Below are 12597 nucleotides of genomic sequence, written 5' to 3'. Positions count from 1 at the left end.
AAGATATGACTCACTGGCAGACCTCATTAACCTTGAGAGAGCATATTGATGCCCAGCAGCTAAAGGCCCCTACACTGTGTTTAAGTGGGCGGTTTAATGCTGATGTCATGTTGATGTACGTCCACCATCATTAGTTACAACAGACTTTAGATTCATCCCATAGTAACCATAGTCGTAGTATATCCTAAATCTAACCCAGGTTTTGGTTTGGATGTTAAATGACCAATGTCCTTTTGCTTTTACAATCACAGTGAAATAATATGGTAATGATGTAGTGTAAACACATTATACTGTCCACATCCACACCATTGTGATAGCAATCTCTTGGGTGGGACCGGTTGAGCTGTCTCTATCTAATAAGGAGCTGGTTCCATGAGCTCAAAGAATTCCTGTTACTAAGGTTACAGCTTGCTTCACTTAAATACTTGTCTTCCATGGCTCTTAAAAAACAAGCTTTGTATGCTGTGGAACGCTGATGTCAACCTTTGTAACAACCGACTTATTTCAGGGGCATCAAATATCAGAATGTCTGTGTGCACAGTAGGTGTTTAACCTTCCAAACCTTGTCTGAAGCTTCTTTTCCCTCAGAGAAAAAAAATATCTTTACAATATGCTTATACTCTAAGAGTTAACCTGATTAAAATCTTAACCCTCTCTGCTTATTCAGGCCTGTTATGTTCTGTGTGTTTTTCGGTTACGTTGAGTGGAACGTATGCTGTGGCTCCCGTCTGCTGTGTCGCGATAGAAATATGACACCCACTCACATTTAGACTCACTAACCCTCTGGTCCTTCACACTGGTACATGGTGTCAAGTGAATGCGTCATTGAATTTCCCCGCTGACATGCACTCAGGCCGCACTCGCTCGCCGCATACTTACTTAGGTTGAAACAAGTTAATATGTGCCATAATGCGACTACGCGCTTCTGTTCTGCGTGCGGGTTAATCAGTGGGCAGTTAAGTGAACGTGCACAATGTTTTGACTGGCCGTGTGGAGAAGCGAGTTTGTATTACACTGGAATGCCGCTCCATGGCAATGGTTTGCCAAAAGCCAGGAATTCAGCCTTGCAGGGCCCTGGGATATTAAATCTGATTAAGCCCCTGGGTAGCTCACCATGCTCTCTGCTAATGTCCGACTCTGAGGGATCAGCCATGCAAGATGAGAGAGCTGGCATGGAAGAGAAGACCATGGGGCTAAAACTGCAGAGAGGGAAAGGGTGGAGGGTGGAGAGGGGGGAGTGTGAGGGAGGGCTATGCAGCGATTTTAAAAGCCATTCCCAGGGACAAGGGGCGGATTGAGCTGTAGCTGTGGCAGACATGGCCAAGTGGGAATCCTCCAGTAGTTCTAACCTGGCTTTCCAGTTACCCCAGTGGATGGTGAGTTTGTGGGTCACCGCTGTTTAAATCTCATATGGTGTGTTGTGGGTGGCTTGTCGAGTGGCCAGATTTTTTGGTTGCTGTAAAATGCTGGGTGGAGATTTTCCATGATGTAACCTATGACAGGATGTTGTTTTGGCTGTGAGCAGACCATTGGCAGTGTAACTGTCAATATAATAATGTTTCTAAAATTGTGGTTATCTAACGGAAACCTCAGAAAGTTTCATTTTCTGCTATATTGGTTCAGTGCTTTTGTAGAATTATCTTTTATCTTGCAACAGTTGTTTTTATAGCACTACATTATGTGCAGAGACAGATGCATATTGCAAATGCAGATTGTTGTACAATAATGTATTCATAATTTCAACTAGTGGACTCACCGTTTACTAGGCATAGACATAGCTTATGAAAATGCCTGACTGTACACTCTGAACAAAGCTCTTTGAGTGGCAAAATCGTTGGTGTTCCCCAAGGGTTCTCAAACATAGCCTCTCTTTTCCACTGACACCTGAGTCTGCTCAGCCAGGTGTGATACAGCAGTCCCCGGCGGTTTAATTAACTTGAGCGCTGATATAGGAGCCTTAATATCCTAGAACTATAGAAAGAGATCCTTGGCAGAATGAGTAAACGGAAGTTCAAGAATATCAGTGAATTAGATATACATCTTATCTGTATGCTCGTTTATAAGATAACATGTGCTGAGACCCCATCCTGGCACATTTTCCTGCTTTTTTATTCCTTATGTAAAGTTGTATTTATTGTTACACTAGGTCTCTATTGCTCGTAGCTTTATTGTTTTCTCCTTTGTACGTCGCTTTGGATAAAAGCGTCTGCTAAATGTAAATGTAATGTAATGTAACATATTATTATTATTATGGCACACTGTGAGAGCAGAGCCCATTGAGCCTTGTCTAATTACCCTCTCTGGTTTATTTGCACAGCAAATTCAGCTCACTGAGCAGAAGCAGGAGTTCAACAAGCGACCCGGTAAGATCGGCAGGCGGTCCTTCTCCCGCTCCGTCTCGCAGTCGTCCACGGACAGTTTCAGCTCAGGTACAGTGCTAAACACACACACAGAGACGGGAGTCTGCATTACCGTGTGAAAGCACTGAAGGCAGGATCACTGTAATAATAGAGATTAATAGTTCTTTGTCAGGCAAGTTATAAAAACTTCAAAGGACTGATTTCTGTCTTGATCTCCTTTTGTTAGCGTGCCAAAAGGCCTATCAGACAAAACACATTTCTATTTTCACTCTGAGAGCATTATGATGTATAATACTGAAAGAGTTCCTGTTTGTTTTTCAGCTGCCTCAGAGTCTGACAGCTCAGACGATGAGGGCACACCTCGGGACAAGGTGCAGAAAAACTCCAAAGGCAACAGTGACTTCTCCATCAAAAACATCAAGCAGGCTGATTTTGGTCGCAGAGAGATTGAAATTGCAGAACAGGGTATGGCAGGCGACAACAAGAAAATACCTTTGTGTGAACATTTTGAGAATGCTATCTTAAATAAAAAAAATAATGTGTTGGTCTGTGCAGAGATGTTAGCGCTTGTTGCGCTAAGGAAGAGAGCTCAAGGGGAAAAACCTTTAGTTGGAGCCAAGATAGTGGGCTGCACACACATCACTGCTCAGACTGCGGTAGGTGGGATGGTCTTGAGCGTCCACACAAACATTGACCCTGGTCATGTGTTACTGTAGTTCAACTGGTTGACCCCGCCAGATCGTGGGCTCAATTCCCACAGAGAACACATACGGGGAAAATGTATATTTACTTGTAATGTAAGTCGGTTTGGTGAGACGTGCCTTGTGGGTGTTGTCTTCACTCTTTAAGGGATTGTGTTAACTCTTCAGGTGTTGATAGAAACCCTAGCAGCTCTCGGGGCTCAGTGCAGGTGGGCTGCCTGTAACATCTACTCCACACAGAATGCTGTGGCCGCAGCTTTAGCAGAGGCCGGTAAGGGAACACACACACACACTCACACACACGCACACTCACACACAGGCACACTCACACACAGGCACACACATTACACTACTTCCATTTTCTGACGTAATAATTTTCCATTATGCTCAGATTCTGTGTGGCTGTTTATGTTTGAGATGCTATTCTTGTCTCTTCGGTGTCCCATGCGAAACATTCTTCTGCCTTCCCCACTGCATGAAAGGATTTTCCGTGTTTGCCTGGAAAGGGGAATCAGAGGATGACTTCTGGTGGTGCATTGATCGCTGTGTGAACCTAGAGGGCTGGCAACCAAATATGGTAGGATCTGTTGTGTTGCCTCTCCTCTCTGTTGATAATGATGCCTTAATCTTGTACTATTTGGCTTTGTATGTATCCTGTAGTCTTGTAGGGTTTGTTTCAGTAACTGAGATAGTATCTTAAAACGTGTTCAATTACATAGTTATCCGAGTTGTGTTTTGTCATCTCTCATGTGGTGTTTTTTGTAGGTCCTTGATGATGGCGGAGATCTCACACACTGCATTTATAAAAAGTACCCCCACGTCTTTAAGAAGATCAAGGGCATAGTGGAGGAGAGTGTCACTGGAGTTCACAGGTATTGAGCCCTCCTTCTTGGAGCTTCATGCAGTTTTGTTCTTTCTTTGTAGTTTTAATTTCCCATGTCTCATATCCAAAAATAATGTCATGTCTTCCAAATACAACTGTGGCTGTATGGATAACATAGGGATGTAGTCTACTACACTACATATGCTATACTTGTATTATATTGTATGCTAACATTACTGTATTGCCTGCTAACGTTATTGCATGTATTGCATATCTGATGTCTTCTTAGGCTGTACCAGCTGTCTAAAGCAGGAAAGCTGTGCGTGCCAGCCATGAACGTTAATGACTCTGTGACCAAGCAGAAGTTTGACAACCTCTACTGCTGCCGAGAATCCATTCTAGACGGGTAAGTTTGCTTCTCTCGTGACCTCCAGATACACATTAAGACAAGACCTTTGCAATATACGTATATATGAAATATTTATGTGCATGATGTATATTTTTCTCATTGAAACTTTACACCCAGCCTGAAGAGAACTACCGACGTGATGTTTGGTGGCAAGCAGGTGGTGGTGTGTGGATATGGAGAGGTAAACACAGACTGTTTTGGCATTCATTCCCCTGGTCTGTCTGCATTCATTCCCCTGGTCTGTCCCCTCCTTACTATCGCATGACATAATGCGCTCTGATTCACAGGAACAGATTAAGGATGTCCAGATGTGGTTTGGTTATTATTTTATATTCACGTATTAAAGTAACACTATGCAACAATTTTATGGTTGTATAGGCACCTAGTTGTACCATCCTTAAATTAATTTTGATAGCATATGTTCATGTGAAGGACAGATAAACACCTGTGTCTTCCCCACTAGCCATCCAGGATATGCTCTATGTAGTTCTGTAGGGCTGGAACACCCTGCAAAAATCGAAGAAAAGCTTTCACACACATGACATTTCCAGCTATACTGCCAAAAGATACCAGTTAGTGTGTTGGCACCCTTCTATCAGTGTCAGCTGGGCTGTTGGTGGTGTTTGCAAGGTTTTTGCATGTCTTTTAGGTAGTAGGTTACTAGTTTTGGAACAGAACTCCGTATTGCTGTTTAACCTGTTTTCTATAGGTTGGTAAGGGATGCTGTTTTGCTCTGAAGGCCTTGGGTTGCATCGTGTATGTAACAGAGATCGACCCCATCTGCGCACTGCAGGCATGGTACTGTGCAATAGGTTTATTATTGTAGAGCTTCACAGTATAACTGCCCTGGAGCCTTACCCTTTTTATTTACTCTGGATCATATCTTCTCTCTTCCCAGCATGGATGGCTTCCGACTGGTCAAGCTGAGCGAGATCATAAGAAATGTAGACATCGTCATCACATGTACAGGCATGTAAAGAAAACACACTTTGGTGTTTTTGTGTAGTGCTTGTTATTTATTTTAACTGCTTATCTCTGTAATGTTCTTGGTTGCTCCTCCTTTCTCCTTTAGGGTGGATTGACACCCTATTTGTTTGAGATGTTGGAAGGATGAGAAATGATTAGAGATGAGATTTGTGTGATTGGTCTGTAGGCAACAAGAATGTTGTGAGGAGGGAACATTTGGACCGCATGAAAAATGGCTGCATGGTCTGCAACATGGGGCATTCCAATACAGAGATAGATGTGGTGAGTGACATAATAATATATATATATAATATAATATATATATAATATAGAAAATAATATATTTTATATATATAATATAGAAAAATAAATCAGAATAAAATACTGAGTTCTGGTACTCGCAGTACTACAACTGAGTGAACTGGTCATTTGTGTCATAGATAATTTTTGTTTGTGAAATTGTTGAGCAGCTTTGTTGTACTAAAATATGACGTGTGTTGACTTATTGCATAAAACAACAGAAGTGCAAGAGTGATCGCGCAATTATTATGAAACAGCTGGACAAAACTAGAAAGGGTGGGGGGGGGGGGGCAGAGAAACTATTGCTGGACTGATTGGTCGTGTCCTCTTCCAGGCTAGCCTCCGGATGCCAGATCTGACTTGGGAGCGTGTGAGGTCACAGGTGGATCATATCATCTGGCCAGATGGCAAAAGGATAATTCTCCTGGCCGAGGTCCAATACAAATTTAAATTAATTTTTTTCTTCTTCAGCATACTGTGCACTGTCTTGTCTTTCACCAAATATCGTCATATCATGCTTTCTGTGTAGGGTCACCTGTTGAACCTGAGCTGCTCCACGGTGCCCACCTTTGTCCTCTCCATCACAGCCACTACTCAGGTATCTATCTACCTGCTGACACTCAACCACAGCAGTGGTTGCTCCTCCAACAGTGTGTTTCAGTCAGCAGTCTGTCTGTCTCTGAGGCCTTCTGGCGCATTTAATGCTCTTCAGAGTGAAAGTGTGGGGACATGGAAATGATATACAGATGCACCGAAATTCTCCCAGCTTGCATTATTATTATTGTTATAATTATTGTTATAATTATTATTATTATTATTATTATCATTATTATTATTATTATTATTATTATTAATAGCGGGGACAGACAACCATGCTTGGTCACTTGCATTTGATCTCTTCCTCTTTTCTCCTCAGGCTTTGGCGTTGATAGAGCTCTATAATGCGCCAGAGGGCCGCTACAAACAAGATGTGTATTTGCTTCCAAAGAAAATGGGTGAGGCCAGTGACCAGTTACCGTTTACAGCTGGGAATTTCTTAGAGATTTGTTGCATCTCCTGGGTCATAAATGAGACAGGAAGTGGTCCACTTATGTTGTTTGTGTAGAGATAAGGTCTGCCATGCACCAGTCAGAGTTTTGAGTGGATGTGTTCTTTTCAGATGAGTATGTGGCTAGTCTTCACCTGCAGACGTTTGATGCACACCTAACTGAGCTGACAGATGATCAGGCACGTTACCTGAGCCTGAACAAGAATGGACCTTTCAAACCAAACTACTACAGGTAAAGCCAACACTATAATAAATGGGATGATCTTTACATGATTGGTTGCGTTTTTTGCACTGGGAGTTACTACAAGTTTTTTGACAAATATGTATACATTGTTATACATATTTATACAGCTAATGTGTCTCTAATTAGGACTAAATATTTCAGATATTAGCACACAGCAACGTGTTCACGAAGAGAGAAAAGACAGGCTGTGGAGAATGCCAATGCACCACTCTCAGCCGGACATCTGACTGCTGGTACTCTGCTGCCATCTAGAGGATAACTCTGGAATGGCACTATGACTGGATATCCCGAATTTCATGCCTACTTATTCAGTCAACCTACATTTCTTCTGCTTTGACTGAATCACAAATTGAAGAGTATATGATTTTGTATGTAATACACAGTCCATGTATTTTAAGATTGCTTTCATGATGTTGTTCCACTTTTCAGCACTCTATATCAACTGTTGTGTATCACACTGTCTTTACAACAGATCAGATAACACAAATGTTTAATTTGTTATAATTAATGTTTAATTATGATTCATGACTAAATAGCTCACTGAAATATGTAATGCTATTAGAAATGTTTCATTTCAAGTTAGAAATACTTAATATATAAAAATGTTATAGATTTAGCTATTTTGTCCACTTATTCCATGGGTGTAGTAGTCCATCGGGTACTTTGGGGTTAACACTGGGACAGGGTGATGGGAGTGAGAACATTCTGTGCCATTCAGTTCATTTCAAAACTTTTCACAAACATGATAACAATATGTTAGGTGTTGCAATATTATGACTTTACTCTACTTTTGACATTGATCTGAAACATGGCATTGTGGAAATCCAATCTGTTAATCGCTGTGTGTTTTCTTGTGTTGTGTTGTGTGTGTCATTGTATTTGTGTAAGATGCAACGGAGAGAGAGAGAGAGAGAAGAGGGGTAGAGGTCAGACAGGGCTTAAGACACCCAAGTAGTCGTTTGAGTGCAAGCTCTTGATTGCTCAGTGAAGTTATCACTCTCCCATAGATTCTCAATGCCTAAACAATTTCATCTTAATGACATGTTGAAAACAGTCTACACGTATGACGTTGCAGTTTATTGATTTATCTAATCGCTGTGTGTTAGCTAGCTAGACAGTTATTAGGCACACCATGACTGACATGATATCTCCAGTGTGACATCCATATCCAGAGTTCTTTTTTATGATATCACAATGCATCCATATCAAGAGTTCTTTTTTATGATGTCACAATGCTGGTGAGAGTTTAACACAACAGATATGAGCTGGGCCCAGAAGCTTGTGCCCTGAACTTACCTGGTTTCCTGTTTACTTCAGTGGATCATCAGCAATCTACCTGCTTACCTGTTGGTACACTACCCGCACGATTGATCTTGACAGCTGCATCTTTCAACAAGTTGTCACTGCAGGTTCACAGACCTGCCACTAGGAGCGCATTGCTAATAGGTAGCTGGCAAGTGCTTAGGGAGGACGAAGGCCAGGCCAGAGTAATCACTCACAGAGCATCACTCAGTGAGCATGCAGCAGATCACTGTGTTTGTCCTGACATGAGACGTGCACTCCATCCGACCGGACCTATAAATACTGCTGAGTTCCAGGATTAGTGTAATCCCACTGGGGGTTGGGGAATGGATATTTGGAACCAGGAGAAGAGAGACGGTTCCAAGATAAAGAGTTTAGATGTGGACATTGCGATTCACAAACTATGAAGCATACCACCTGCATCGAAGTTGCCTATCAAGGAATCTTCATGCAGTCTGGTGTTGAGGCATAGGCCAAGCAATTTGAAATGACTTTAAGAGTCTGTAAGAATTGCTCGGACCAATCCAGGGAAACACGATATTCTCAATTCACCCTCCAAAATCAATGTGGCTAAGCACAATGTTCTCCCCCTCTGTTAATACACTCTTCAGGAGGGGTATCTTATTGGCCTGTCATCTATTGGACAAATATGAGGATGCTTGTGACAGATGGTCTGTTCATCCTATACGCCTTTGTGGTCAGGTTGCCAAAGGCAACCAGGAAGTGCTCGTTCTGAAAGTAATAAAATCTGGAAAGTAAGTATGTCTAGCTGGACCTATTCTTCTACCACACTTAATTTTAAATGCAGTCAACTGTTGAGAACACTATATGAGTACATTATAGGCTATTTAGTACCTCTGAAAGGACTTGCAATGACAGATTGTTCTTCTTTACTGTCTTTACGGCCCTTTTTTTACAACATCCCACGGGTTTCATGATATGGAACACTGAATTAGTATGTTAGCTGATATACTGATTGAAAAACCATGCAGATAACTCCACAATTTTGTACTAGCCGTGAATTTAAGCTGAGATACTCATTGGTGTAATTGAGTATATACTCTCATTTTGAGTCATTAAGTTAGGTTACTTGAAATCTTTTGTTAGTGGACCAACACTTAATTAACTCACCAGCATGCCTGGGGTGGCTAACATTATGACTCCTTCACAAAATGCATGCTAGCAATGAAAACACAATCAACCCAGTACATGCTTAAAAAAAACAGCATTTGACTACATGTTTTGTTTGGCTATGTGATTTGTTGTAAATTTGCGATCGAACACAAGCTGGCTTAATCTATCTTGTGAACCAACACATCAATAAATCCACTTAAAACCTCACCAATATCTCGAATAAGTGAATTTCTGTCATATGAAATGTATAATCACCAACTGCATAAACATTCAACAACCCTCTTTTAAATGAATATGCTCTGTAGGAATGTTTTTTGTTATCGATGACAGAGCTATGGAAAAAGCCACGATTCCTGTAAACACAAAAGCACGCAACGGCTGATAGTCTTAGAATATAATGTGGTTAGGATATATGTCTCATTCTTATGTGTGTCAATACCCACTTTGTTTAACTGGCGCAGTTTCCATGTAATAATAATGTGTTCATCGCCCAACTGTCTTCAACCCACATACGCGGACGCACTGTGTTTAATAGAATATACAAGAATACACCAAGAGATTGCTCTCATACCCACATAAAATGCATTGATCAACAAAACGCTGTTTTTGGAGACACCGTGATTATGTGATAGCTTGCCTGTGTATCCCTGTCCCTGCATGTTGACTAATGTAATGTAATGATAGAGATGTCTGTATTCATCAATATATGTATGTTCTTGTATAGTTTGTTCAACACAATTTTGCCTGATGAAAGAATTTTGTTTGATGAAAATGGTTATGGTATTTAGCAGACGCTATTGTCCAAAGTGACCTACAAAACAAAGATGAAAAAAATAATAATATGAACAACAACCAAAGCATTATGCACAACAATAAATATAACTGTAATAATATAAAGATTGTAAGGCTTGCAACATGGTTGTCGAGGTGAGTCTTTAAACGCTTTGTGATGCTCTTTAAATGTACCATCGCTGCCACTTGATCAGATAGCACTAGGTTAGTCATTCCACCACCGAGGTACCACTAATGAAAATAGTCTTGGTTGACATGAAGTGGCCAAGTTCTTCCAAGGTGAACTCTACACAATGAAACCATCAAGTCATTTTGAAAAATTATTAATATTTTAATAGCAGAATGTGTGCTGTCTGCCTGTGTGCTAGAATATCAGTGAGTCATTGGTGTCAGAGAATCGCTGCCCTGTGCCTTGTTAGATGATATTTATCGCTCATCCAACAGGTGGTATGAGAGTCAAACCTTTTTTTCATAGAGTGAGATCATCCATGTAATCGCATAGGTTACGGTATGCAATAGCAAACTACTGCTGCAGCGCATTCACATTCGCATTTTTTTTTGCATCTAGTATTTATTATTTGCTTTTTCCACACTTATATTATTTTCCTTGGTATTACAAAACACGCATGGTAGATTTAACGGAGCACTGCTGATATCTGTTTATCTCACAGCATGCGTGACAGCATGATGATACTCCGCCCTCTTTTTTTTTTTTTTACCCCAAGGCAAGCAGCACTCAGACAATTTGGTCACCAGTAGCAACAGCCCTTGGGACCCTCTTAAAACGCTTTGACCCACCCTGCCATCACCATGTGCTGTAATTGGCATGGACCAGCTGTTAATGTGAATCCCACACCCAATCCACACCCTGCCCCAGTCACCCCCTCCACCCCAGCCGCATTATAACGGGGTGATGGATGGGGGCAGTTAAGCAGGAAAACTGATTAGCAGGCATTAGTACTACATTTACAACCCCGGACATGAGGACCCCTTCTTTCCTGTCAGCTCTCATTCCTCAGCCATGAAGTGTCCACTCCATGCAACTCACATGTGACTTAATCTCATAATGAGGTGGTGACGAGAGTGTATTTACTAGTCTAGATCTTTATCAATTTCAGTAGTAAAAGGAAGGGAGTTTTTGACACAGATCACTGTAAAAAATCATGAATTAAATGAATGAATGAATGAATGAAATGTAAACTTTGAGACTGTACTTCCTCACTGATCTCTCACAATAGCCCACTGAAGGCTGAATATCCCTTCTTCCTATCAACCCGGTTTCCATTTTATATCCCCCTGGCAGCCTGTGAGAGAGAGAGGTTTGCATCATAATCTGAAATCCCTGATGATAAAACCAAGGATTTAAGGCCTTCTGCCATGGCAAGAGAGAGACAGAGAAACAGGCATGTATAATCTGCCATGCATCGTGTGATTTGCCTTCCTTCTCTGTGAGACATATAACAGGAAATTCTGCAGGCTGCAGACAGTTGTGTGTGAAACTACTGCATGGATTTTGCATTAAGCAATATTTATTATTTCTTTACCATGTATAAAGTAAAAAGAGCATTATCGAAGTACAATCCTCTTTCATCCCTGTGCATTTTAGACATGAAACCTAATCACACAGTTGATTTTTTTTTACGAATCTTTGTGGGACCCATAGCTCAGCACAAACACTATATATTATTTGAGTCAGTTGATCGTGCCAGAATAATGGTATCTGCATCTCCACAACTGTGGTTTCCTTCTGAGATCATAGTATTTGCTTATCAGGCTATTCCTCTGAGCGTGTAATGTTACCGGGTCTGTGATCAGCTAATTGTGCAGCAGTCACCCCTGGAGGGATGATACACCAGTGCATCGAGCCTTCATGGCCCAGGGGACAGGATAGAGACGTGGGGGGTGGGTAGCAAGAGAAGGAGAGTCGGAAACAACATTTAGTCATCCTTTAAGGTATGGCACATCTTCCTTCCACACTATATCATGGTATAGAAATGCTGAAATAGTAAAGTTTTTCAATACTCCAAAAAAAGTCTTACTGCTCTCCTGTATCATACAAGTGATTGGAATTCCCCGTTGTGTAGGGTATGGTGCTCAATGACCCAGTTTCCCTAACTCACTCTTACACCTTGCATTCTTATCGTACGAAAACATTTATTTTATCATTGTATCCTTGTTTTTGTATCAGCGGAAATTTAGAGAGTGGTTCTGAGGAGGTCTCCAACACCGTTTCCATGGTGACAATGGCTCTGAGACCACAGGTGCGCAGAAGAGGCCATTTGACTCCACCCCTCCCTGCTTCACCTGAAGTCACTCACTCTGCTGATTCTCCATGTTAAGAACCAGGCGACGATTAAGAAACAAACTTCAAGCTGCAAATCTCTAAATGCCGGTGTGTTCAGCCGCTGCTCTGGCCACGCATTCCACCCAGAAAATTGGTACATGCCCTCAAACAGTTGTTGGCAAGTCTAGAACCACCGGATCTATCAAGCCCACCAGTGTGAGTTCTACCATTGCC

The 12597-nt window shown here is 41.5% G+C and overlaps 1 protein-coding gene across 3 annotated transcripts; it reads left to right on the top strand.

Annotated features, from left to right (window-relative positions):
- Nucleotides 1-1239: 1239 nt before the first annotated feature.
- Nucleotides 1240-7679, top strand: LOC105888488 (S-adenosylhomocysteine hydrolase-like protein 1). 3 transcript variants are annotated; one of them, XM_031564964.2, is made up of 17 exons: nt 1240-1376; nt 2318-2429; nt 2682-2825; nt 2916-3016; nt 3230-3332; nt 3544-3638; nt 3827-3933; nt 4174-4290; nt 4411-4474; nt 5003-5091; nt 5192-5262; nt 5447-5541; nt 5894-5992; nt 6089-6157; nt 6476-6554; nt 6719-6839; nt 6978-7679. In XM_031564964.2, the coding sequence occupies exons 1-17, from the start codon at nt 1317-1319 to the stop codon at nt 6997-6999; spliced, it is 1548 nt and encodes a 515-aa protein (XP_031420824.1). In that variant the 5' UTR covers nt 1240-1316; the 3' UTR covers nt 7000-7679. The 3 variants fall into 3 exon arrangements, with proteins under 3 accessions (XP_031420824.1, XP_012669674.1, XP_012669672.1); XM_012814218.3 differs by having other exon boundaries at nt 1242-1376; nt 6993-7679; XM_012814220.3 differs by lacking the exon at nt 6978-7679 and having other exon boundaries at nt 1241-1376; nt 6719-6843.
- The last annotated feature ends 4918 nt before the right edge of the window (nt 7680-12597 follow it).

This window comes from Clupea harengus, chromosome 3, assembly GCF_900700415.2.
Source record: "Clupea harengus chromosome 3, Ch_v2.0.2, whole genome shotgun sequence".
NCBI lineage: Eukaryota > Metazoa > Chordata > Actinopteri > Clupeiformes > Clupeidae > Clupea > Clupea harengus.
The sequence above is the reverse complement of the archived record's forward strand: the minus strand, read 5'-3'. Positions and strand labels throughout refer to the sequence as shown.